This window comes from Phodopus roborovskii, unplaced genomic scaffold (assembly GCF_943737965.1).
Source record: "Phodopus roborovskii unplaced genomic scaffold, PHOROB, whole genome shotgun sequence".
NCBI classification, from domain to species: Eukaryota; Metazoa; Chordata; class Mammalia; order Rodentia; family Cricetidae; genus Phodopus; species Phodopus roborovskii.
The window spans coordinates 41,466,675-41,491,169 of NW_026125281.1; the positions used below are offsets into that span (position 1 = coordinate 41,466,675).

Genomic DNA, 24,495 nt, shown 5'->3' on the forward strand with positions numbered 1-24,495 from the left:
TCCCTGCAGACTTCCATTACCCACCGGTGCCTGTTGCCTCCAGCCAAGTGCCCTATCAGAATGTCTGTAAATCAGAAAATGAAAGGAGCCTGGCAATAGTGTGGTCCTAGCATTGGGAGGTCAAGACATGAGAATTCCAACACGTTTTAAAACCAACTTGAGTTACATTAACTGTCTAGCCAACATAGGTTACAGAATGAGGCCCTGTCCCTGCAAAGAATAACTCAAAAACAGATGCCCATGAAGCATGGTTCATTTTGTGTAACAATAAACAAGCAGTAAGTAAATCACAAATGTGAAATCGAGGACCAGTTTTTCTTCCTTGGTGAAAATGTCTGTTCACCTTCAAAGTTTCAGTTTTTAGAATGTACGGAGCTGTGAGTTTTAAAGAATAAGCATATTTAGTGCTCTGGGAAGTCTTTTGCAAGCATGTATTTTGATTTAGACCTTTTCTAAGTAGACTGGTTGGGTGAGAAACTGCTGTAGTTAGGATGTATTATCTAGAATGAGTCATTTTTAGATATTACTGGATAAATTAAAGAGGTCATAATTGATATGCAATTAGTTTTCTAAAAATATCTTTTTTTTCCCTTCTAGATTTACAGCGCTTAAGAGTCTCCATTCCTGTGTTTCCCTAGAAATAAACCTAGTCATGGAAATCTGATTTTTTTTTTTATAAAAAATCCAGTTTGAATAATGTGGAGTGTATTTTTGTGTATGAATAGTTATATAAATTATTAAGTTCTCAAAAGAGAAAGCTAGTTAGTATGGTACATTCGTGCAACAGGAATGCTGTGGTAAAACAGGATTGTTAGATACTTGTGGTAACAGAAGAGAGCTATGCCTTGATAAAGAGATTCATCCTTAATTATAACAGACGTAGTGAAGCTAAGATGGATTTTTAAAAATGCAGCCTACTCAAGTTTATGGACAAAATACTGTCTGTTGACAAGATACATTAAAATAATAGATCCAGGAAGAACTAAGGTAGTGACATACAAGATTTAACAGTTGAGATTAGTGTCAGTTTAAGCTTTAAGAAAATATCATACTGCTTACTGTGGTCTTAATAGGTGAGTTAACTTCCCCAGAGATTAGTATAAACCACTTTAGGAAATACTGTGATGATGAGCTGTGTGAAATTAGCTTTTAGGAAACGTGACCATGTGGGGAGTTTACTTACTTGTATTTGGTAGACAATAGAGTAGTTTGGACCTTGTATTAAAGTCCTTATAAGGGACTTTATATCTTGACTTCATAACTTTTAATGAAAGTAAATTATGGTTAAGTAGCTCTTGGGTTACCCAGAAGAGCTCATAAGATAGTCTTGAGTAGTGTAGTGTCTTGGAAAATGAGAATGATTTGGCCTATGTGAGGGTGAATCTCATATAAATTTGGTCAGGTGTAGTGAATTCCCCCAATTAGGGGCCTGCTATTCCATTCCTGTCTGTGGTAGAGATCTTACTCAGTGTGAAGTTGTGAGAAGCTGTCAGAAATATTCTCACTACTCAAAGAGTTGCCCAAGGTACCTTATGCCCGAATCCCACAAGTATAATGGAGAATAGCACAACCCTGCCAAACTGGACAAGAGAGAGCAAAGAAAAAATGAAGTACGACTTTTCGTGTGAGCTGTACAGAATGTCCACGTACTCCGCTTTTCCCGATGGAGTTCCTGTCTCGGAAAGGAGCCTGGCTCGTGCTGGCTTTTACTACACGGGTGTCAACGATAAGGTCAAGTGTTTCTGCTGTGGCCTGATGCTGGACAACTGGAAGCGAGGCGACAGTCCTGTGGAAAAGCACAGACAGCTGTACCCCAGCTGCAGCTTCGTCCACACCCTGCTGTCTGACAGTTTGCAGTCCCCATCTAAGGACACAGCTCCTGTGAGAAGTGGCTTTGCACATCCCTTACCTCCTCCAGAACGAGCTGTCACTCACTCCAACTTGTCCTCAGATCCTCTTAGTTCTGGAGCAGTGGAAGACTTGTCAAGGACAAGCCCCTGCAGCTATGCCATGATTACTGAAGAGGCCAGATTTCTTACTTACAGTATGTGGCCATTAAGCTTTCTGTCACCGGCCGAGCTGGCCAGAGCTGGCTTCTATTACATAGGCCCTGGAGACAGGGTGGCCTGCTTTGCCTGCGGTGGGAAGCTTAGCAACTGGGAACCGAAGGATGACGCTATGTCAGAGCATCGGAGACATTTTCCCAATTGTCCATTTCTGGAAAATTCTTCGGAAATGCAGAGGTTTAGTATATCAAATCTGAGTATGCAGACACACACTGCTCGGATGAGGACGTTCCTGTACTGGCCATCCAGTGTTCCTGTTCAGCCTGAGCAGCTTGCAAGTGCTGGCTTTTACTATGTGGGTAAGATGTAACATAGGCTAGAGTTCTTTTTACTTTGTTCATGGGAATATACGTGAGTCAGTTTCTTGTCTTTCTTCCTTGTTTAGATCGCAACGATGATGTCAAATGCTTTTGTTGTGATGGTGGCTTGAGGTGTTGGGAATCTGGAGATGATCCCTGGGTAGAACACGCCAAATGGTTTCCAAGGTAATTGGTTCTTTGTTTTTTTTTTTTTTGGTTGAAACAGGGTTTTTCTTTGTAGCCCTGGCTGTCCTAAAACTAACTCTGTAGATGAAGCTGGCCTTGAACTCAACAGCAATCTGCCTGCCTCTGTCTCCTGAGATGGAAGGCATTGGCACCACTGCCCAGCTTGGTAGTTGGTTCTTAGAAACTGATTATTGTGTGGGGGATTGAACCCAGGGCCTCACATCTGGTAGGCAAGTGCTCTACCGCTGAGGTATATCCCTAACCTCTTAATTTTTATTACTGCTTAAAATAAATTTAGGGGCATAGTTGTTACTGAAATAGAATTGGAAATTGTGTATTTGTAACCAATTAGCTATGTGAACTTGGACATCATTTCTGAAATAAATGGGCTTTGTTAGGAGTTTTTAATTAGGCTAAATTACACATAAAATATACCAATTTAGCCTTGTAAAATGTATTCTTGTGTAGCATAAAGTACATGTGTACTGTTCAACAGTCATGTCTAGAGCTGTTTCATCTTCTCAGACTGAAACCCTGTATCCCGTACACTTGCAAGCACACCCCAGCAACCAGCCTTTTACTTGCTGTATCTGAATTTTTTACTTTAGGTACTACATGTAAGTGGAATCATACAATGAAGAAAGTTTGGACTTGTGCATGCCTTCCATAATGATGAATCTGTTGGACCTCCTTCAGGAAATTACAAGGGTCTTTGATCATTTTTGTGTGATATATGATGAACAGGAATTTGGAAGTAGCAATATCTATAGTGGATCAATACATTGTATATGATGGGGTAGGTAGTGCACCCATGCCCATATGCCTTTAATCTCAGCACTTGGGTGGCAGTGGCATGCAATCTCTGTGAGCAGAGTCTGGTCTGGTCTACATAGCAAGTTCAGGTCAGCTCAGGTTGAGGTAGAAGGAGTCTGAGGTCAAGGTTAGCTTGGGCCACATAGTGAACCCCAGACCAACCCAGCTAGGTGGCAAAACCCTGTCTGGAAAAAACAGTAAGCAAAAAAAATTATTGTGCAAGGTAAATAAAATAGAATTTGCTGGTGGAGGCCACAGGACAACTCCCCTTCCACCCCATGTGGCTTCTGTGGACAGTATGCTGGGCGCCAGGCTTGGTGGCGGCAGGACTTTTACACGGGGCGCCATCGTGAAGGTCCCCAGAGTTTCTTTTATGGGTCCTGTTAATGCAGCAAATTTGACAAGTGATTTCAAAATGTTGTAGGCCTCATTGGATGCTGGTCTTTAAGAAAATGTTTGAAAAAAACCAACATGTTCTCTGTAATATTGCTGGTTTGAATTGAATCTTCACTGTTGAAAAATGTCATAATTTTAAATGACAACCATATTTGCGGACTTAAATATTATCATTTGAAATTTAACTGTAATATACAAAAGGCAAAAACATTCTAAATTCTAACATTTGAATTGCTATACTTTGTAAGATAAAATTCTTCACACTGTTTTAATGCCAAGGGAGAAGTCAGGAATGGTTTTTGTCAACGTAGCTCAGAACAGGTTTCAGCTGTGACTAATGTTTGAAGTTAGTAAAGACAGACAGACGACTAACAGATGGTCATTATTACTAGGTTCACTTATTTGTCAAATATTTAGGTGTGCTGTGGTCTGAGGGAAGAGTGGGGAGGGGCAAATGGGGGGCAGTCAGGACTTGCTATAACCATTCTGCTGGTCGGTTTCTGTCATTGACGCACTGGTCACCCTCCGTTGAGGATTGCCTCACTCACATCTTAAAGCAGTCTGCTATGTAAACTGATGATTGATTTCAGCTGCTCCAAAACCGCCTCTGCCCTCCCAGCATTCCATGGCTTCGGTGGCACTATATCCTTTTAAGTTGCATATTATTTTTCAAATGGTTAATTGTAGCTACAGTTATTTCTAACACTGCCTCTAATAGACAGTAGTAACCATAGTCATAGCTACAGTTATTTCTAACACTGCCTCTAAAAAACAGCTAGTAACCTACTCATAGCTACAGTTATTTCTAATACCGTCTCTAATAGACAGTAGTAACCATAGTCATAGCTACAGTTATTTCTAACACTGCCTCTAATAGACAGTAGTAACCATAGTCATAGCTACAGTTATTTCTAACACTGCCTCTAATAGACAGTAGTAACCATAGTCGTAGCTACAGTTATTTCTAACACTGCCTCTAATAGACAGTAGTAACCATAGTCGTAGCTACAGTTATTTCTAATACTTTAGTAGGACAGTTGTTTTTAGCACTGTGCTGGGCTAGGGTAGTACTGAAGATTGATTCTGGGCTTTGTTTTTGTTGTTGTTGTTTTTTTTTTTTTAACCTTTTTGTTAGAGTTGAATGATCTATACTCTGCATTATAGTGTGGAGACATCTGAAGATGATTATGTATTTGTCTTCACCTGTAAACTTTGTACTTTCCTATGCTCTCGAGAATTGCTCTTTGTATTCTTTCATTATAGCTTGTATCTGCCTTGTTCTCTTGACAGCACACTCCCTGAACATGAATATTACTTGCTTATCTGAAAGCAGGTTGTAAACACCTTACTCTTCTTCTTTTGAGTTGGTAGATTCTTGGAAAATTATTGTGTTCCTTTGTTGTTACTTTTTGTTTGTTTGTTTTGTTTTATTTTGTTTTAGTGGCTTGTAACCCAGCTTCTTAGGTTTTGTGACTGTGTTGAGCAAAGACTTCAGTTATGGGTGGGTGTGAGGGCTTGGACTTGTCAGGGGTATGGCAGGCTCTGACTCCTTGGGAAGCGCAGTGTCATAGTCTCCATGCAGCTGTGAGCTGAAGTCCTTGTCAGGGAAGGTTTTAGAGATTGTCAGTGTCTGGGCAGCATCAGTGCTTATGATCTCTTCAGTCATGGGAAACATCCTGGCCAATGGGACCCCTGTGAGTGTTCTCACAATGGTGGGGACAGTAGCACAGGGGTCTGTCATGATGACTGAGAGCCTGAAGAGCAGCCACAGAACCACCTGTGTGTGGAGAGCACTGACTGCTGCTGTACTGATGTCTGAGATGAGGATGCACACGTTGAGCATCTGGAGGACATGTGGGGCACAGGTGTGTGCAGGGCAGCTGTAGGGTTGGGGCTTGGGGACAAGAGCAGAGGACATACGGCAGGCTCTGACATGCAGGCTGCTCTGCAGCTCTGTGCTGCAGAGCATGGGCTCCTTGCTTACAATTGCAGCAACCCTCCTTTCTGCCTCCGGGTTCCTTAGCAGTAGTGGTGGGAACTGGCTGCTCCATGGGAGAGGAGAGCCTGCATTCAGTGCCAGTGCACACGACAGTGTTGCTGTGCACCTCAGGAAGGCAGTGCTTATCCCAAGGGTTTGGCGACCAGCGGCAAAGGCTCTGGGTTTCTCCCTAAAGCAGGCTCCTAGGTGCCATGATGGTGTCTGCCTGCCAGACTGCTGATGCAGGCACTCCTGAGCTCTGAGCCAGTGTCCTTGCTAAGCTGCTCCTCCCCATTGAGCCTTCTGTCTCCTCTCCCCACCCACCCCCTCCTTCCCCCTCCATGCTCTCCCCCCTCCTCCTCTCCCTCTCCCTCCCTCTCTCTCATCTCTGGTGATCCTGTTGGTTGACTTAGCTCAGTGTTAGCCATAGCATACTATTCAAACACACTTGTCTGTTTTCATTTTATGTTAGTTGGGTTATTGAGCCCTCCCCTGGGCTGTTTGTTCCTAGGACAGCTGTCTTTTTAAGTTTTGGCTTGTTGGAAACATAAGCAGGCGAGAACCTTTTACTTTGCCATCTTGCTGATAACATTCTTGCACACTCTCCTTTAATCTGAGTTATATTTGTTAATCCCACTGAATGACAATAAAGACCATGACCAAAATTCTTTGGTCAAATTAAGCAAGCTTTATTTTCTGTCAGTCATGCTATTCCCTAAAGTGGAGTCTGAGAAAATAGCATTGGACTCGGGAGAATGTCTGGTTTATATAGTCCCCAACTGTCTGACTAGGGGGTTTTCAAGGGTCGGAGGATTTCCAGGGGAATTTTGGTTATGTAGTAACATGGCTACCATTTTTAAATTATTTGGCAGAGCATCTGATCTCATCAGGGTACATTCAAGGTGTGAGTCAACTCCATGGGGTGGGAGCATGGCAAATTCCAGAAACAGGTTAAAGCGCTTAGGTCAGCTTGGACTTTGTAGCAAACAGTAATGATCTTGTAACAAAATGGCTTCCATCCTTAAGATGGACTCAGACTGGTCCTTATCTAAAAGTTCTGTTTTTGGATATTGAATCCTGTGGGCTTCTGCATGCTAAGCAGAGGCTCTGTATGTGATACAGCTATACTGTCAGGCTTCTTTATTTTGTTTTAATTTATTTTTACCATATTTATGTGTGTGCCTTAGTTAGGGTTACTATCTCTGTGATGAAACACCATGACCAAAGCAACTTAGAGAGGAAAAGGGTTATTTGGCTTCTGCTTCCATATTTCTGTTCTTCATCAAAGCAGCCAGGACAGGAACTCAAACAAGACGGGAACCTGGAGGCAGGAGCTGATGCAGAGGCCATGGCAGACTGCTGCTTACTGGCTTGCTCTTTATGGCTTGCTCAGTCTGCTTTCTTATAGACCCCACGACCACGAGCCCAGGGAGGCCCCACCCACAACGGACTGCACCTCCCCCATCAATCCCTGTTTATAAAAGTGCCTTACAGCTGGACCTCAGGGAGGCATCTTCTCAACTGAGGTTCCGTCCTCTCAGATGACTTACTTTTGTCCAGCACAGTGTGTGACCACTGCATGTGGCTGTGTGCAGAGTGTCAGTGCCCAAGAAGGCCAGAAGCATTGAGTCCCCTGGAACTAGAGTTATGTCTGTAAGTGAGCCTCCTGCCAGGGGTGCTGGGGACTGAACTCGGGTTTTCTGTAGGAGCAGCCAGTGCTGCTGAGCACTGAGCTGTCTCCAGCCTTCCTTCCAAGCTTCCTGTGTAAGAGTGTGCTGACAGAGGGAAGGACAGGGTGACTGTCCTTACATTGAGGGATGGGTCATCTGTAGTTTAGTTTTGCATGTAGCACGGGCATAGATTGAGATTTTTTGTCTTTGTGCTTTTAAAGAAAATTTTATATGGATATCTAGTTTAGCCTTTGTTCGAAAAGGAATGGGGTGGCAATGAATGTTACATGAACTTCTCTCGAGGAGTTTTAGTAGTTTACATATTTGAGAAGCGTCTGTGGAGATAAAGAACCTGAGTATGTGTTTCCTGGAGGGAGTGTGGTGGGCTGTATTTCAAGATAGGAGAGTGAGCTCTGGAGCAGGGTTGGCAGTTACTGTATTGTGAACAATATACTTTAATAGGTAATGAGTAATAGTTTTGAAATAGTGTTAAGCACAAAAAAGATAATGTCTGTAACATTGTTTTCCATAAGCCAACTTTTGCCCTTTCTGAGTCTAGAATTTTTCTTTGTTGTGTGTAAATAGGAGATAGAAAAATAATGGAATGCATGAACACAGTAAAAATATTCTCTTAGATATGTATGTCTACTAGGTTGTGATGTGACACGTTTGCTGTGCGATATAATCAAGAAGATTTGAAAGTCACTTTTCTAGAACAATCAGCTTATTTTTGATATGAAATAATTTAAAATCGTTTTTGTTTCACATTTTAGGTGTGAGTTCTTGATTCGGATGAAGGGGCAGGAGTTTGTTGATGAGATTCAAGCTAGATATCCTCATCTTCTTGAACAGGTAAACTCATTCTTCAAATTAACCCGAGAGCTGGGGAGGTGACGGTTTGGTAAAGTGTCTACTGGGCAATATGAAGCCCTGAGTTTGGATCCCAGCTCTGTTAGAAAGCCGGGCGTGGCAGCATGCATTAGTAAACCTAGGGTGTTGGAGACAGGGCAGTCCCTGGAGCTCTCGGGCCAGATAATGTAACCATTCACTCAGTCCCAGGTTGTCTTAAAAACAAGGTATAGAACTGTACCATTGTCCTCCACATGTATGCACATGTAGTTGCGCACACCCATGTTAACAGGTACATACACGCTATACATAAACAGAACTATAGCATTGGACTATGCTATGTAATGATGATTACAGAAGTCTTAGAGTGACATTGATATCTGTTTTATTAGTTCTGTTTACAATTTTTTGGGACAAAAATTGGGGTTTATTAACAAATTCTCATAGTGATTTTAAGCACTGTAGTTAAGAAAAGAAATGTGCTTAGAAAGATACACCTGGGTTGTGAGCGTCTGCTTACACACCTGGGGTTGTGTGTGCTTACACACCTGGGGTTGTGTGTGCTTACACACCTGAGGATGTGCGTGCTTACACACCTGGGGTTGTGTGTGCTTACACACCTGAGGATGTGCGTGCTTACACACCTGAGGATGTGCGTGCTTACACACCTGGGGTTGTGTGTGCTTACACACCTGAGGATGTGCGTGCTTACACACCTGAGGATGTGTGTGCTTACACACCTGGGGTTGTGTGCTTACACACCTGAGGATGTGCGTGCTTACACACCTGAGGATGTGCGTGCTTACACACCTGAGGATGTGCGTGCTTACACACCTGGGGTTGTGTGCTTACACACCTGAGGATGTGTGTGCTTAAAAGAACTACAAAGTTCAAGTTACATGCCATGGTAATGGCATCCTTGATAGTTTTTTTGCTAGCTTGCTATTCAGGCTTCTTTATAAATATTGTTATTTACTTATACTACTTTGAAAAATCTTATATCCTACCAGTGTACAGAATTTTTTCTTAAAAATAATAATAATAATAAACAGTGGGGTTGAAGACCTATCTTCATTGTCTCTAGTCTTTTCCAGAAAAAACAAACAAACAAAACAAAACAAAGGCCAAAAACCTTTTTAGGAGTTACCCAAATGAAATACTGCTTTTTGAATGGGATGAGGAGCCACTGTTGTATCTTCATCTTTCTTCCTCTGAAATGGAAGATACACTTCAATTCTAACTTGGATGTCGATGAAGTGTAAGCATAGTTGTGTGATAATTATGGTGAAATAAACCAAGTATACTTATGTATTATTTATTTTAGAGGTTTGGGACATGCAGCTGAGGCAAGTCTTAAACTCATCTCTCTTCGTAGCCTTCTGAGGGCTGAGCTTACAGGCCTGTGTGAGCACACCTGCCTTAAGTGAAGTGTCTGAGTCACCCAGTTTCCAAAAGGGTGTGTGCATTCACTTAAAATAACTGTTGTTGTTTGCTTGGGTGTGGAGGCTCACCCCTTCATCCCAGTGCTTGGAAAGTTGAGGCAGGAGGATTGCCATGAGTTCTAGGCCAGCCTCCGCAACAGAATGAGACGCTATCCTACAGCAAGGCAAATCCTTGTCTGTGCTGTCTGAACTGTGTGAGGTTTCTGATTTTCCTGTGATGTTCTCTTATTTCATAGCTCTTGTCTACTTCAGACACCCCAGGAGAAGAAAATGGAGATCCCCCAAGTAAGTCGGGAAACATTTCAAATACAGCTTGTGCTTTTGTAAGAATGTTAAGAATGAAAGTATATTAGAGGAAGCCATATGGGAAACTGTGGGATGTTAACTAGAAAATATATGTGTCTATTAAGATTTGTGACGTTTAAAAGATTCTGAGACATTTATTGGTCCTTAAGTGCTGATACTTCATATGAGGCAACAAGACACACAGAAAGCAAACTCCCTGAAGCCATGTCACAGGAAAGGTGTGAACAGACCTTTAGGGAGGAGGCTGCTGTTGAGTCTGCTAGAAAAGACCGGGTTACAGTTGAGTTGTGAAGGGGCTGGATGCTAGGCATAAAGGCAGGGACAGTAACAGTGCAGGGGCTGTGGATTGGAGCTGACTTTTAACCACATCTCAGTAGTTGTGGTCTCCATGTGTTGTGGTCCCCAGGGTAGTTGAAATAACTGTCACTAGATGTGCTAATTACATCCAAAGGGGAGTACTGGTTTTGGCTCATTATTTCAAGGGAAGCATTGACAGCTTTGTGGCTGGAACAGAGGAGGAGGACCAGATATAGAAAAGTCATAGAAACCATGACTCAGCAGTAGATAAGGCTCTTGGTCATGGAAACTGCGACTTTGTACATAGTGCATAAGGGACTTGGTCAGGAAAGAAAGGAGTACCTAAGTGAAGTGATGGATAATAGCTGTTCTTATTTAGTGTTTATTTAGATTGGTGCTGAGGCTAGAATCCAGGGCCTTATGTATGCCTGGCACTTTCTATACCATGCTACGCCATACCACACCACACTATACCACACTGCTGTGCTACACCGTGCCACATTTCCAGCCTCTTAAGATCTACATCTTATGCCTGGCATTGGTGGTGCAGCCTTTAATCCCAGCATCTAGGAGGCAGAGGCAGGAGGATCTCTGTGAGTTCAAGGCCAGCCTGCTCTACAGAGCAAGTTCCAGAACAGGCTCCAAAGCAATACAGAGAAACCCTGTCTCGAACCCTGCTCCCCCACAAAAAAAAAGATTTACATGTTTTGTTTATAAAATCACTTTGCCAGTCTTGAGAATGACTGTTGTACATTTTCTTTCTTTTCCGGTTTCTGTTTTTAATTTACAAAATTCTTTTTAAAAGGATGTGTGAAAGATTGTGTGCATGTGTGTGTGATGTATGTTTGGATATGCATGTGCCACAGTGCCCATGTAGAGATCAGAAGACATTTCTCAGGAGTCCGTTCTGTCTGAGCCCTACGTGGGTTGTGGGGTTGTTCTGGCCTGCCTGGCAAGTACTTCTCCCCTCAGCCATTCAGTAACTCTCGCTCTCCCCACAGTTTTCCTGGTTCACGCATTTCACTGAGAATGCAGCGCAGCCATTCAGTAACTCTCGCTCTCCCCACAGTTTTCCTGGTTCACGCATTTCAATGAGAATGCAGCGTGATGTTTTACTCTTTTGGCTGTTTTGAGGAGCCTACCAACCAACTCCCAAATAAACCCACAGAGGCTTATTCTTAGTTAGGAATGCCTGGCCTTGGCTTGGCTTGTTTCTTGCCAGCTTTTCTTGCTTCTGGGCTTTTCCTTTTCTTACTTCTGGATATCTTACTTTTACTCTGTGGCTGGCTGGGTGGCTGTCTCCCTCCCCCCCAGTCTAAAAAACCAAAGAGTAAAAGTGAAAAACATACAACGAAGAAAATAGAAGTGTTTTCTCTTTAAAACCACCTTCCTCTGCTTTTATTTATTATTTCCCCTTTACTCATCTGCTTTTGATACAGGGTCTCATAATATGGCCCAAGCCGGCTTTGAACTTTGGATCCTTTCACCTTGGCCTCTGAGTGCTCTATTACAGGATGTGCCACCGTACCTGGCTTCATCCTCGGGATTATGTCCCCTGCTGCTAATTTGTAAACATTGTCATGGGCACCAGAACCTGCAGTATTAGCCGATCTCTTGCTTACCTGACAGCTGGCATTTGTTACGCTTGAGTGCTGCTTTTAGCGGTGTGTTGTGCAGTACTCTTAGCTGCCCTAAATTTGAGATCCCTAGGGCTTTTAACTCCCCAGTGCTGGGGTAACAAAGTCACTCCAGCACATGACTTTTGTCCTCAGCACACCCTTTTGGTTGACTTTCCTAATGACATTCTCTTGGGCTTTTCTTGTTCTTCTGTTGATTCTGAGCAGTTTTCTTTGCTAGCTCCTCTTTTTTTTTTTGGTTCTAAGATAAGGTTTCTCTATACAATAGTCCAGGCTGTCTTGAAACTTGCTCTATAGACCAGGCTAGCCACAAACTGTCAGAGATCTGCTTGCCTCTGCTTCCCGAGTGCTGGCATTAAAGGTGTGGCCACCACCACTTTGTCATATTTCTAAGTGACAGACTACATATGACGTGTTCTTTATGCTCAGGTCAGATGGGTGCCAGGCTGCAACGCTGTTACCTGCTTAAATTTCAAAGTGCTTCCATTTTTGGCTAACGTAGCTGTTTGAGTAAATATGCCAGAGCACAGAGCACACAAGCTTCCTGTGTTTGATTCCTCAATGCTCTCACCTTCCCTTCTGAGTTCATAGCATCCGGCCCAGATCTCAGAATGTCCAGCTGCTCACTCTCTACCCACTGCCTGCCTCGCGCATTCTACCCGATCTGTCTGTGCAGCATTTCCAGTCACGCTGGGAATAGCCCTCTGCTCAATAGCCTCCTGGTGTGTTCTAGCAAACTTAGGCTGATGTAGACAACATTCCTACAAAGCTGGGTGCCGTTGTCTGCTGCCCTCACCATCTACTCCCGTCTTTATTTCTTGACCATGCCAAACTTTTATCCTGCTTAATATCTTTCCGATACTCCCGTCACTTACTTTATCATTTCAGCTTTCGGGGTTTATTTATTCTTCATGTTATTTTCTGGAGGAGGTGTCAGGGGTTGAGGCTGGTTTGGCCACTTTGGACATGCCTTTGGGAAGTTTGCTTTCCACATTTTGACATTGGGTATCTGTGTGTTTATTGTAGCTGTCTCCAGCAGATGGCAGGACTCTATTCAGCTCTGTTCAGGCTGTCATTACTTTTGCTTATTTAACTATGTGTTTTCATTATATCTTTCTGCTTCCCATCCTTGTAGTTTTCTCTGACTCACTTATGTGCCTGTTTAGACATTATTCATCATGCAGTTCTGATACACCTCCCCATTAGTGTTGGGAATTCAACCCAAGTGTTTCAAGTGTGCTTGGCAAAGACTCACCACACTGTGCAAGGCCCGAGCCCCACACCTAACCCTTTACAAGGGAAGGGAGATGTAGGCATGGTTGCTAGAAATGGAGTTCTCAAGCATGCCAGACAAGCCCTCTGCTGAGGCCACACCCCATTTCTTAATATTTTTTAATGTTCTTTTTATTTCGCTATCAGCCAAAGGCTAGGTAAGCATTGTACTGAGGAGCTGTCCCCCCATGTCAGCACTATGTCCCACTGTTTAAATATTATTTTTGTGTTTCGAGGGGTAGCTTGTTAAATCTTGTTTGTGAGTGTCATGAAAGGACCCACGACTTTGTCTTTTTATTGTGTGTAAGAGAGACACACCCAGCAGAGGGTTAATTATTTCAGGAATCACCCTCCTGTGGGTTTCAGGAATTGAATTTTGATAGGCTTGTGCAGAAAACATGTATACCGTGAGCCATCTTGCCTGCTTGATTTTTGAAAAATTTAAAAAATATGTATATTACTGTGTATGTATGGGTACACATGCCACGCATGACATGTGTTAAAAGGACAGCTTTGGGGACTGCAGAGATAACTCTGGTTAAGAGCACTGGCTGCTCTTCCAGAGGACCCAGGCTCAATTCCCAGCACCCACATGGCAGCTCACAACTGTTTGGGGCTCCAGTTTCAGGGGATCTAATACCCTCACACCGACACATGCAGGCAAAACACAAATACACATAAAATAAAAGTAAATAAATCATTTTTTATTTTTTTAAAGAGGAAAACTTTTGGGAGTTGGTTCCTTTCTCCTACCCTTGTGAATTGAACTTACGGCAAGTGCCTTTACCACCCAGCCATCTCACAACACTGGTGAGATTTTTAGTAGATTCCTGAGCCTATTGACAAGAGACTGTTTTTATTAAGTACGTCTGATGTATGCACTGTAGGAAGTAATTTCTTAAGTTCATAGTACATTGTTAATTTAATTTAATTGGTACCTATGGTATATCTCCCTTACTAGGATATGAGATTAGAGGTGCTGCGGTCATTATTTTCCATAGTTTTAACTTTGTGGAGTTTAATATTAGTAAATTTGTCTGCAAGCAGTTGTGCATTTTGGACCTGTCGAAAGTTCAGAAGATGTGGTCATGATGAACACGCCTGTGGTTAAGGCAGCTTTGGAAATGGGCTTCAGTCGGAGCCTGGTAAGACAGACAGTTCAGCGTCAAATCCTGGCCACTGGCGAGAACTACAGGACCGTCAGCGATATTGTCTCAGCGCTTCTTAATGCTGAGGATGAAAGAAGAGATGAAGAGAAGGACAGACAGACTGAAGAAACGGCCTCAGGTATTGCAGTGTTGGTGGCTACACAGTGTGCCAGTTACATGTTACATAGCAGCACCCTTGACTCTGTCAGTCTCAGGCTGGCTTCAAATTCGGTCTGTAACTAGTCTTGTCCTTGAACTCCAGAGCTTCCGGTGCCTTTGGCCAAAGTGCTGGGCTTACATACATATGCTAGCATACCTCAATTTACAATAAACTTTCTTCTTGAGCTATACTGCATTTCTCCTTTTTACATAGCTGAATTTTAAAAAGCATGATTTAAGGGTTAGAGAGATGGCTCAGTGGCTAGGGACTTTTGCTGTCCTTGCAAAGAGCCTGAGTTTAGTTCCCATCATCCACGTGGAGTTCAGTGTCCTGTACTCCAGTTCCAGGGTATCTGATACCCTCTTGCAACCTTTGCATGTACCTGGTACACACACACACACACACACACACACACACACACACGGTTTAAAACTGATTCAGAGCTGGTTGTAGGGGAGCGTGCTGAGTTCCTACCGTCGTGGTGTTCAGGAGAACGAGGCGGGAGTATGCTGAGTGCAGGGTCAGCCTAGGCTACATAGCAAGAATCTCTTTTTAAAAGATTGAGATATTTCTACTTTTTAAATAAAGTTCCTTCAAATCTGGTTTCTAACGTGGTATTTTATTAGTAGGTATTGACTTGTTAGGTTATCCTTATACCAAAAAGTCAGCTTAAGATGATATCTTGGGTTATGATCCTTTGTCTAACCTGAGGACGATATATAAATGATTTTGTATTTGTGAAATTTTTTTCACATCCTAACCTCCCACCTCTTCTGAGTAATTACATTTTCAACAAATACTTTCATATGTTAACAGCAGGCGTAAATAATGTAAAAGTACTGAGTTTTCTCATGGAGCGTGTAGACCAGCTGGGAAAACTAGGTTCAAAAGACAGAATCAGAGAGTTAGCAGAGGGCCTTCAGGATGACGTAGTGGGAAAGGGTGACAACCTCAGTTCAGTACCTGAGACACACATAGGAGGACAGAACCTGCTCCTACAGGGTGTCCTCTGACTGCTGTTATGAATGCCATAGTACACACACACACACACACACACACACACACACACACACACACAAAACACACACAACACACACACACTCATCCACACACCACACACACTCACACACACACACACTCACACACACAGAACACTCACACACGCACACAACACTCACACACATACACACAACACACACAACACACAAACACAGCACACACACACAGCACACGCACGCACACAACACACACAACACACACAGAACACTCACACACGCACACAACACACAAACACAGCACACACACAGCACACTCACACACGCACACAACACTCACACACATACAACACACACTCACACACACAACACACACTCACACACAACACACACAAACAGCACACACACAGCACACAACACACACACAACACACACACAACACACATTCACACACACACTCACACACACAACACACAAACACAGCACACACACAGCACACTCACACACAACACACACACAGCACACTCACACGCACACAACACACACATTCACACACTCACACACGCACACAACACACACAACACACTCACACACGCACACAACACACACAGCACACTCACACACAACACACAAACACAGCACACACACAGCACATTCACACACACACAGCACACACACAGCACACTCACACACGCACACAACACACACAACACACACACAACACACTCACACACACACAACACACAAACACAGCACACACACAGCACACACACACAACACACACACAACACACAAACACAGCACACACACAGCACACTCACACACACACACTCACACACACAACACACTCACACACAACACACTCACACACAACACACTCACACACACAACACACAAACACAGCACACACACAGCACACTCACACACACAACACACACATTCACACACACACTCACACACACACAACACACACACACAACACACACACACACTCACACTCCAAAAAAAAAGAGCTATCAGAGATGTGAAGGTTGTGTGTGTAATGTAAATTGAGATATTAGGTTACAAAGCACTCTTGTCCTTTAATAAAGGTAGAAATAGTTCAGCCCAATGAGGCACTTGCTACCAAGCTGAGTTTGATGCCCAGGACCCATGTGGTAGCATCCCCACCCCCAACCATATATCAAAATGTTTCAAATTCTAACTTTTGGATTGAGACAGATCTGCATTTCAGTTCTGGCCTTTTTTGGTTAGTAAGTAGGCAGCTCATTCAACTATGCTTAAGATTTCTTACCTCTAAAGTGAGGTAGTAAGCTGTTATGAAGCTTGATTCAGTTTTTAAAGCTGCACAATACATTTAGATATATAAGATGTACCAGGTATTGCACTGCATGTGTGTTTTATTGAACTCTTTAAGGAAGGTGCTGTTATTCATATTTCAGATCGGGAAGCTGAGGTGTCTAGCTGGGGGACATGCTGAAGTGGCTAGACTTGCCTTCAGGCCAGCAAAGTTCCATCTTGACTTGTTGCTTAAGGTTTTGAGTGCTGTAGTCCATAGATGGTGTGGCGTCTCAGAAAGGACATCAGCACTGTGTAAACCAGGCGCGGTGGTTCATGCCTGTAATCCCAGCACTTGGAAGGGCCGTAGTCATGAGGATCAGGGCCATCCTTGGCTACATATGGAGCCTGGATAAGGTCCTGCCTGAGTAAATAACAAACCTCAAAAGTCAACTCATTTAGGACTGGTTTGGCAGCTCATTTTGTTGACTTTGAGAAGCCGCTCATGCTTCTGGCCTCCTCTCTGGAAGATAGGTGGCTTATTTAATCGGCATTTTGAATGTGACAGTTTATATGCCTGTACTTACAACCGGTAAAGAAATATGATGCAGATAAAAATGAATTAGTCTTTAACTCCGTGGTGGGGAAAGAGAAAGAATAAGAGGGCACATGTTTTCCTACTCTAAGTTCTCTGCTTGTTCTCCACAATCGGAAGGCGTGGGTCTGGGTCCGTCAGCGTTTGGACGTGAACGTGTTTGTGCAGTTTTCTCTTTCAAGTCCAGTTTAGTGCCTGATTTGTGCATAGGATTGGTTGGGTATCCTTGGAGGCCTTTGGAATTCAATGGACCTTTTCCTTGCTTGTTTTTAACTAAGGTGATCTGTCATTAATACGGAAGAATAGGATGGCTCTCTTTCAGCACTTGACGTGTGTCCTTCCTATCCTGGACAACCTTCTTGAGGCCAGTGTAATTACTAAACAGGAACATGACATTATCAGACAGAAAACACAGATACCCTTACAAGCAAGAGAGCTGATCGACACTGTTTTAGTCAAAGGAAATGCTGCAGCCAACATCTTCAAAAACTGTCTGAAGGAAATCGACTCCACATTGTATGAAAACTTATTTGGTGAGTTTGTTAGGAAAATTATTTGGATACCCATAGGGTTTTGGTCATCTCTCTGTTGAGCAAGCAGAATAAATCTAGTAAACTGTAATCTTTACATTTTACCTGTTCCAAAAATTGTGGTGTATTTTACTGTCTAGGTAGTATTCTTTTATATATATCTCAAAGAATATATATATATATATGTATATATATATATATATATACACACACACACACATATATATATATAGCAAAAATCTACATAAAACAGTAGATTTTAAAAAGTATTGTATTGATAATGATTTTTGTGTGCTTTCTTTTTTCAGTGGAAAAGAATATGAAGTATATTCCAACAGAAGATGTTTCGGGTAAAGTACAGTTAGTACAGTTCGGGTAAAGTAACATTATTTCTGTTACTTTTTAGAAGCTGCATTTTACTAACTCTTTTTCTGTTCTTAGGCTTGTCGTTGGAAGAGCAGTTGCGGAGATTGCAAGAAGAACGAACTTGCAAAGTGTGTATGGACAGAGAGGTTTCTATTGTGTTTATCCCTTGTGGTCATCTGGTCGTCTGCCAGGAATGTGCGCCGTCCCTCAGAAAGTGCCCCATCTGCCGGGGTACAATCAAGGGGACTGTGCGCACATTTCTCTCATAAGTGAAGAACGGCTTTAAAGTGTTGCTGGGCACCAGAAGCCATCTGAACAAAGAGTGGATTCCCGATTCAACCAGGACATGCATGTCTGTTCTCCTTCAGAGTTAATGATCTTGCTCCCTGAAAGGTAGTATTGTGTGTTTACTCTTGATGTGTTTAGTGGAAAGGGAAGGTCTGTGCTTGCTGTGTCAGTCAGGAGTTACTGGGTTCATGTGACGTGGGGCTCAGAAACTCTGGAAACAGTAGCCCTGGCACTAAGCAGTTAGGATGCCCCATGCATCTTGGTGCTTTTACCTTCTGGAAAATAAGGATTTTTCTGTTACTTGGTAAATAAGATTCCCCCTTCTTGTGAGAAACATATTAATAAAGTGTTTTTTTAAAGGCTTACATCATCACAGTGTATTTCCTATCCTGATTTAAAAGCAATTTTCATAAGACTTTGTTGCACTCATTTGCTCTTAGGCTAAAAAAAATGAATTCATGAAACAAATTATTAAAGTGTTTCTAATAATGTCATTCATGAGAATTTCTTTAGCTAACAAACTTGTATGCTCTACAGATAAAGCATATTCATCATTATCAAAAGCTCAGATAACTCTACCGAAGAATTTACGTGAAACAGTGTGCTTGCCTGGTGTGGGTGCTGATGGGATTGGGGAATAGGATGCAGGCAGTGATGAGTAGTGCCGCCTTTGTGGACCAAACCACACATCACCTGACCGGGATGTAGGTGGGAGGCAGAAGCAGGCGGATCTGTGATTTCCAGGACAGCCACAGCCACACCCATCTCATCTCAAGTGGATCTTCCTACTTCAAATAAGCAAAAATCCCTCACTGGTGTGTCCTCTATTTTTTTGGGTTTTAGTTCATTCCAGATGTAGTCAACAAGAATAGCCATCATACCCTCCATTTTTTTCTTACTCCACAAGGTTAGGGTTTGGACAGAAGGAAGATGGGTAAAATCTTTACCATCCATTTTTCTTTTGGAAATGTTGCCATCCTGTCCTGATACTTTGTAAAGAGTTGTTTCCATTTATGTTTGTTTCTTCTCTACATGTGTGCTGTGCAATTGGTCTACAGAGGATGTTGTGTTGTAAGAGCAGCAGACACTTAATTCCTGAGCCATTCTCCAGCTCTGTCAGGATACATGTATATAAGGATAAGTCAGTGGCACTGCCTAGGTTCAAACCCTTGTGTTAGCAAGAGAAAGTCTGTCCATACACCGTGGGAGAAATGTAAAGAAACTTCTACATCCTGAACCATAGTGGGTCTCAGACATTCCTGGACCTGTTATGATTTCTGATGAGGCTTTCATCTTTCTCAGGAAATAAAATCAGAAGTTTGTCAGTCAAGCAACCCAGTTAGAGTTTACCCCAAGTTGAGAAGTCAGTGTGTGCCAGGCCATTGGAATTTTATCTTAGACTTTGCTATTATCAGACAAAATCAAGCCCTCCATGCTCTTCTCCTAAATGGTAGCCAGTCCTTTTAGAACTTACTATTTCTTCTGGCTAGTGTGCCGTGAGGATCCACTGTGTGCCAAGCAGCTGAGCCGTTCTCTGGGCTGCATTTTGATGGTGGAGCTTATAATATAGTAGCTGAGAATGCAGTTGTATTTGGAAATGATACCGTGTAGGTGAGCTCCATTGTGTGTTCCAGCTCTGAGAGGAAAGGTAACAAGAGACTGGGAGCAAAGAACCCCAGGAGGGCGAGGCCTCTGCTCAGGAGAGAAGCAGCAGAGGACCGAGCAGAAGGCTGGGCTTATATGGAGTATGTCTTGGGAGGTAGGGGTGGGTGGAGCTTTCCGGGATGGGGATTGCTGGGATTTCAGGTCCAGAGCTTGGGTGTTTTGCTCTGGTTGGAAGGGGCCTGGATCCAGCTGTTAGGAAGTTATAAGTGCTCTGTGGATGGAACCTGGCAGTTGGAGGTGCTCAGGGGAGGGGCCTGGCCACTTGTGTGCCTTGAGAGGCTTACATTTCCCCCTTTTTGTTTTTTATTGATAAACAGGTTATGGCAAAGGGAGACCATGTTATCAGTAGACCACTTCCTGCTGAATCAGGATGTCCAAGTCCTTTGGGTGAACTTCATTGTCATCGTCAGTGTAATAATTGGGGGTCTCTGGCTCTGTAGCTAGTAATCCTATAATAGCAACCGATTAGAGGTCTTTTGAATCTCTTGTTGAAGAAATCTATTCAAGAAGTTTATAAGGCAGGGTTTGACTAGTATGACTAAGAAAAGGAGGAGAAAAGGTGTTAGGAAGGGTAATATCCAATTCCATATTGGCCAGCGACCACTGGCCCGAGGCATTGAACTGTTTCTTATGGTTTTGGAGACCTATGTGTAGTTGTCAGGTCTTGGCTATTACTGTACCTGACTGGTTGACATAGAAGCAACTTTCCTCCTCAAGGATGAGACAAAGGGCACCTCTCTCTGCTGGCAGTAAATCTAATCCTTGCTGATTTCATAGCACTTTGGACGGCCAGTGAATCTCTTTGGCCCTGGAGGGTAAGGATGGTCTGAGCCACCCACTGGAGCTCCTGCATGAACGTAGATGAAAACTGATGGGCAATGGCTAGGAAAGTAGTCAGTACTGCTGCTCCATCGGCAATGCCAGTATCCTAAAGGGTAGGACCCGGGCCACTCACTCATCATCCTGCCGTGGAACCAGGTACCACTCCTTCTGGAAAAAAGGAACACCAGGGCACAGGGAACACCGGGGCACCCTGTGGGGAGGTGCTGCAGAGGACCGAGGCATTGTGGGCATTCAGACACGAGGGCTGGGCGGCAGTGCCCAGAGTCAAGTGTTATTACAGTCAGAGGGATCCTGTGCTCCCGAGGAGACACTGAAGAGAGTTAGAGGTGGTTAGAGTGAGGGCCTCTGGGACATTAAACACCCAAATGTGAGAGCTACCTTGGAGGAAATAGTGGAGGAGAGTACCGGTTCAAATAACAAACCTACAACTTGAGTCAGCTTGAAATACTGAGACTTGGGCATGGCTGGAAAGTATGACATCCTCTACTAACGTTACCTGAAGAGAGAACTCGGGAAGGGAGCAGGGTTTGGAGGTCCTTGTGTGTTAGGAGGTGGGGCAGGTGGTGAGGAGAGACCCCGGGGTTAACTGTTTTGATTCACATATAAGCAGTTTGGCTGTGCCAGACATGCATTCTTGTATGTTAAGGAGGCTCAGCTTAATATGTCACTAAGCAAGCATGTCTTTAAGTCCTATCTTTCATAAACTGAATCCAGTGACCAGAGATAAATTCTGAGCCCTGGCCATTAAAGCAGCTCCAGCAGGCAGTGTTAGCACCGAGAAGGCAAAACAAAACCAATCAACACAGCACAGAAAGCTCACTCACTGAGGGGACCAGTAAGAAAGCATGCAGTGGCCAGCGTCGTTCATCCTCTGAGCACGCTAGCCCATTCCATCTCCGCTCCCACGCTTACAGTGACACTTAGGTACACCAGGACAGACCCATCTGCACACATAAGACAGACAAAATTTCCCAAACACCCAGAAACAGGCAGCATGCTGCGTCTCCCGTCTCACAAAACAAAACAAACGATTTATACCTTAGCAAGAATTTTACAGTTAAGCCCAAACCCAAGAGTCTGAGATGATGAGGTGGGTCACGATATGGGGTACTCTGCCCCTTGGTTTGCTCTCTCCTTTCTGTTGTCCCTTTCAGGTCCCCTGATAGGGGACAGAGATGTTGGGGAAACCTTTAAACAAGCTGCTTGGGTCTGGAGGAGGAGCCGTACCCCATACCCTAACTCCAGAGCCAGCTTTTGACTGAAGCGCCACTCATACCTAAAAGACACCTGAACACCCCTCCCCCTTAAAGCTGAATCTTGTAAGCTGAGAACAAAGAAAGGACAAACATAGAACATTCTTGAGTCCTGGCTATAGAGAGAGGGCCCTGTGGGAGGGAGCTGAGAGATGCACCCGCCCTGGAAGGTGTGTGTGTGTGTGTGTGCGCGTGCGTGTGTGTGTGCGCATGTGTGTGGTGTGTGTGCGTGTGTGTGCATGTGCGTGTGTGTGCACATGTGTGTGCGCACGTGTGTGGTGTGTGTGCGTGTGCGTGGTGTGTGCGTGTGTGTGCACGTGTGTGGTGTGTGTGGGTGTGTGTGCGCGTGTGGTGTGTGTGTGGTGTGTGCGCGTGTGTGGTGTGTGTGCGCGTGTGTGCGCGTGTGTGTGCGTGCGCGTGTGTGCGCGTGCGCGTGTGTGATGTTCTCCTGCGGCCTCTTCCTTTGCTTTCTCCCCTCCTGCTTGGCCTCCCCCTAACTCCACACTTTGCAATACTTTCACAGCTCCTTCAACAGTAACTGAAAAGACTGGTGTGGAGGTGTAAATGGGGCACAGGAGAGAAGACAGGGAATAGGGAATCTCTTTCCGTTTCCCAGATCGCTCTCCGTGTTTGTAAAAGCCCAGGAATAATAATAGGATCTAGGGTGCCATTAGGCAGACTTGGGTTGATTATCTAAGGGTTACTGAGGCCAAAGTTTATTGCAAAGTGAGTTAAGTTTAGGGCCCTTCAGGTGGGGGCGCCAGGTGTAGAGGCTGTGGGTTTTCTAAGAGGCATCCCAAGGGGGAATGAGGGTGTGGAAGACACTGTTCCGTGGATGAGAGAAGAAAAATGTCCCTGAAGCGCATAGCCACAGGCATCTCCAGCACTCAGGGAGGACCATCACCACACTCGGGAGGGGACAGGCCTTAGCCTGCCTAAGCCAAAGAGACTTGGAGCCTGGTACCAGGGCTTTCACGGAGGCCGGAAGGCAAGCACAAAAACCAAGCTCTAAGAGGGGTCTCAGCCACAGGAAAGGGTTGGAGACAGACTACAAAAGCCACCAGGGCCTAGAGGAGCTGTGGGTTACAGACGGCTCTGAAGGGAAGGTGGAAGAGGTCGGAAGGTCACAATAGCCCAGGTGAGCCTAAGGAAATTCAGGACTATAGCTCCAAGGTTGGCGGATGGAGTCAGGCGAGAGGGCCAGCTGTAGCCTTAAAGACCATGGCTGTGGGAACCTCTGCCTGCAAGGGCACCAGAGGACAGAGCGAGGTCCCTTCCTCAGACTCTGGAATGTTTACACCCACCAAAGTGGAAACTTAGTGGTAACTTCCCTCGTTGCTGCAGGTGGGTGGGTGCTGAGCAGTCAGTGAGCAGGAAGGTGAGTCTGTTGTGGGTGGGCTGGCCAGGAGGGGTCGGGTCCCGGTGCAGCTGAGGCAGGCACTAGGGGAGCCTACCCAAGTCCTAGAAGCGATGTGTTACAGCTCTGAGAGGCACAGGATCTAGGCAGCCAGGGGCAAAGGATTACCACAAACTCACAGCACACAATAAACCTCACCCAAGAGATTTGTGGGGAGGGAAAAACCAGGAGGCTGAGGTCTCTGCATGGTGAGAAGCAGCAGAGAACTGGGCAGAAGGCGGGGCTCACAGAGAGTTTTCTTCAGTGCAGGGTGTGGTGGTGGACCTTTCTAGGGCGAAGCGTTCCTGGGTGGGCATTGGTGGGATTTCACGGCCAGAGCTTGGAGCTTTTACTCAGTGGGTTGGGGCTGGGTGTCGCTATTAGAGACAGAATGTTCTGTGGGTGGAACTTGACAGTTGGGGGACCTCAGGGGAGGGGCCTGGCCACTCTGCCTCAAAGGGTTTCCACAGTCCGTATCCCCTAAACCCCGTGAAGACAGCCAGTGGAAAAACTACCACCTGTAAGGTAAGTAGGGAGGACACAAGCCCCCAGCACCTTAAGCTTGGACTTGTAGCCACGTAAGTTACACAGTCTGGGAAGCTCTGGCACACATCCCAGGTGCATGAGCATCAGACACTCAGCAACCACAGAGTAAGCACTGAACATGGACCTCCATGACCTGGCTCCGTGGCTGCTTTCTGAACAACCAACCCGTAAGTTCATTGTGCATAGTGGTCCATGTCTGTGATCCTCATACTCAGGATGGT

At 44.4% G+C, this 24,495-nt stretch overlaps 1 protein-coding gene across 2 annotated transcripts; it reads left to right on the forward strand.

Annotated features, from left to right (window-relative positions):
- The first annotated feature begins 597 nt into the window (after positions 1-597).
- LOC127232873 (baculoviral IAP repeat-containing protein 2) lies at positions 598-18,930 on the forward strand. Of its 2 annotated transcripts, none has more exons than XM_051199209.1 (8): positions 598-2,365; positions 2,452-2,551; positions 8,182-8,260; positions 9,936-9,984; positions 14,256-14,498; positions 17,666-17,920; positions 18,226-18,267; positions 18,359-18,930. In XM_051199209.1, exons 1-8 carry the CDS (start codon positions 1,555-1,557, stop codon positions 18,550-18,552), a joined length of 1,773 nt encoding a protein of 590 aa, XP_051055166.1. In that variant the 5' UTR covers positions 598-1,554; the 3' UTR covers positions 18,553-18,930. The 2 variants fall into 2 exon arrangements, with proteins under 2 accessions (XP_051055166.1, XP_051055174.1); XM_051199217.1 differs by having other exon boundaries at positions 14,259-14,498.
- Positions 18,931-24,495: the final 5,565 nt, after the last annotated feature.

Excerpts from the sequence above, each read along its gene's own strand:
- LOC127232873 (XM_051199209.1), top strand. The coding sequence starts at position 1,555 with ATGGAGAATAGCACAACCCTGCCAAACTGGACAAGAGAGAGCAAAGAA. Across the intron at positions 9,985-14,255 it reads AGAAAATGGAGATCCCCCAA|CAGTTGTGCATTTTGGACCT; the intron begins GTAAGTCGGGAA and ends TTTGTCTGCAAG. Across the intron at positions 18,268-18,358 it reads TCCAACAGAAGATGTTTCGG|GCTTGTCGTTGGAAGAGCAG; the intron begins GTAAAGTACAGT and ends TTCTGTTCTTAG.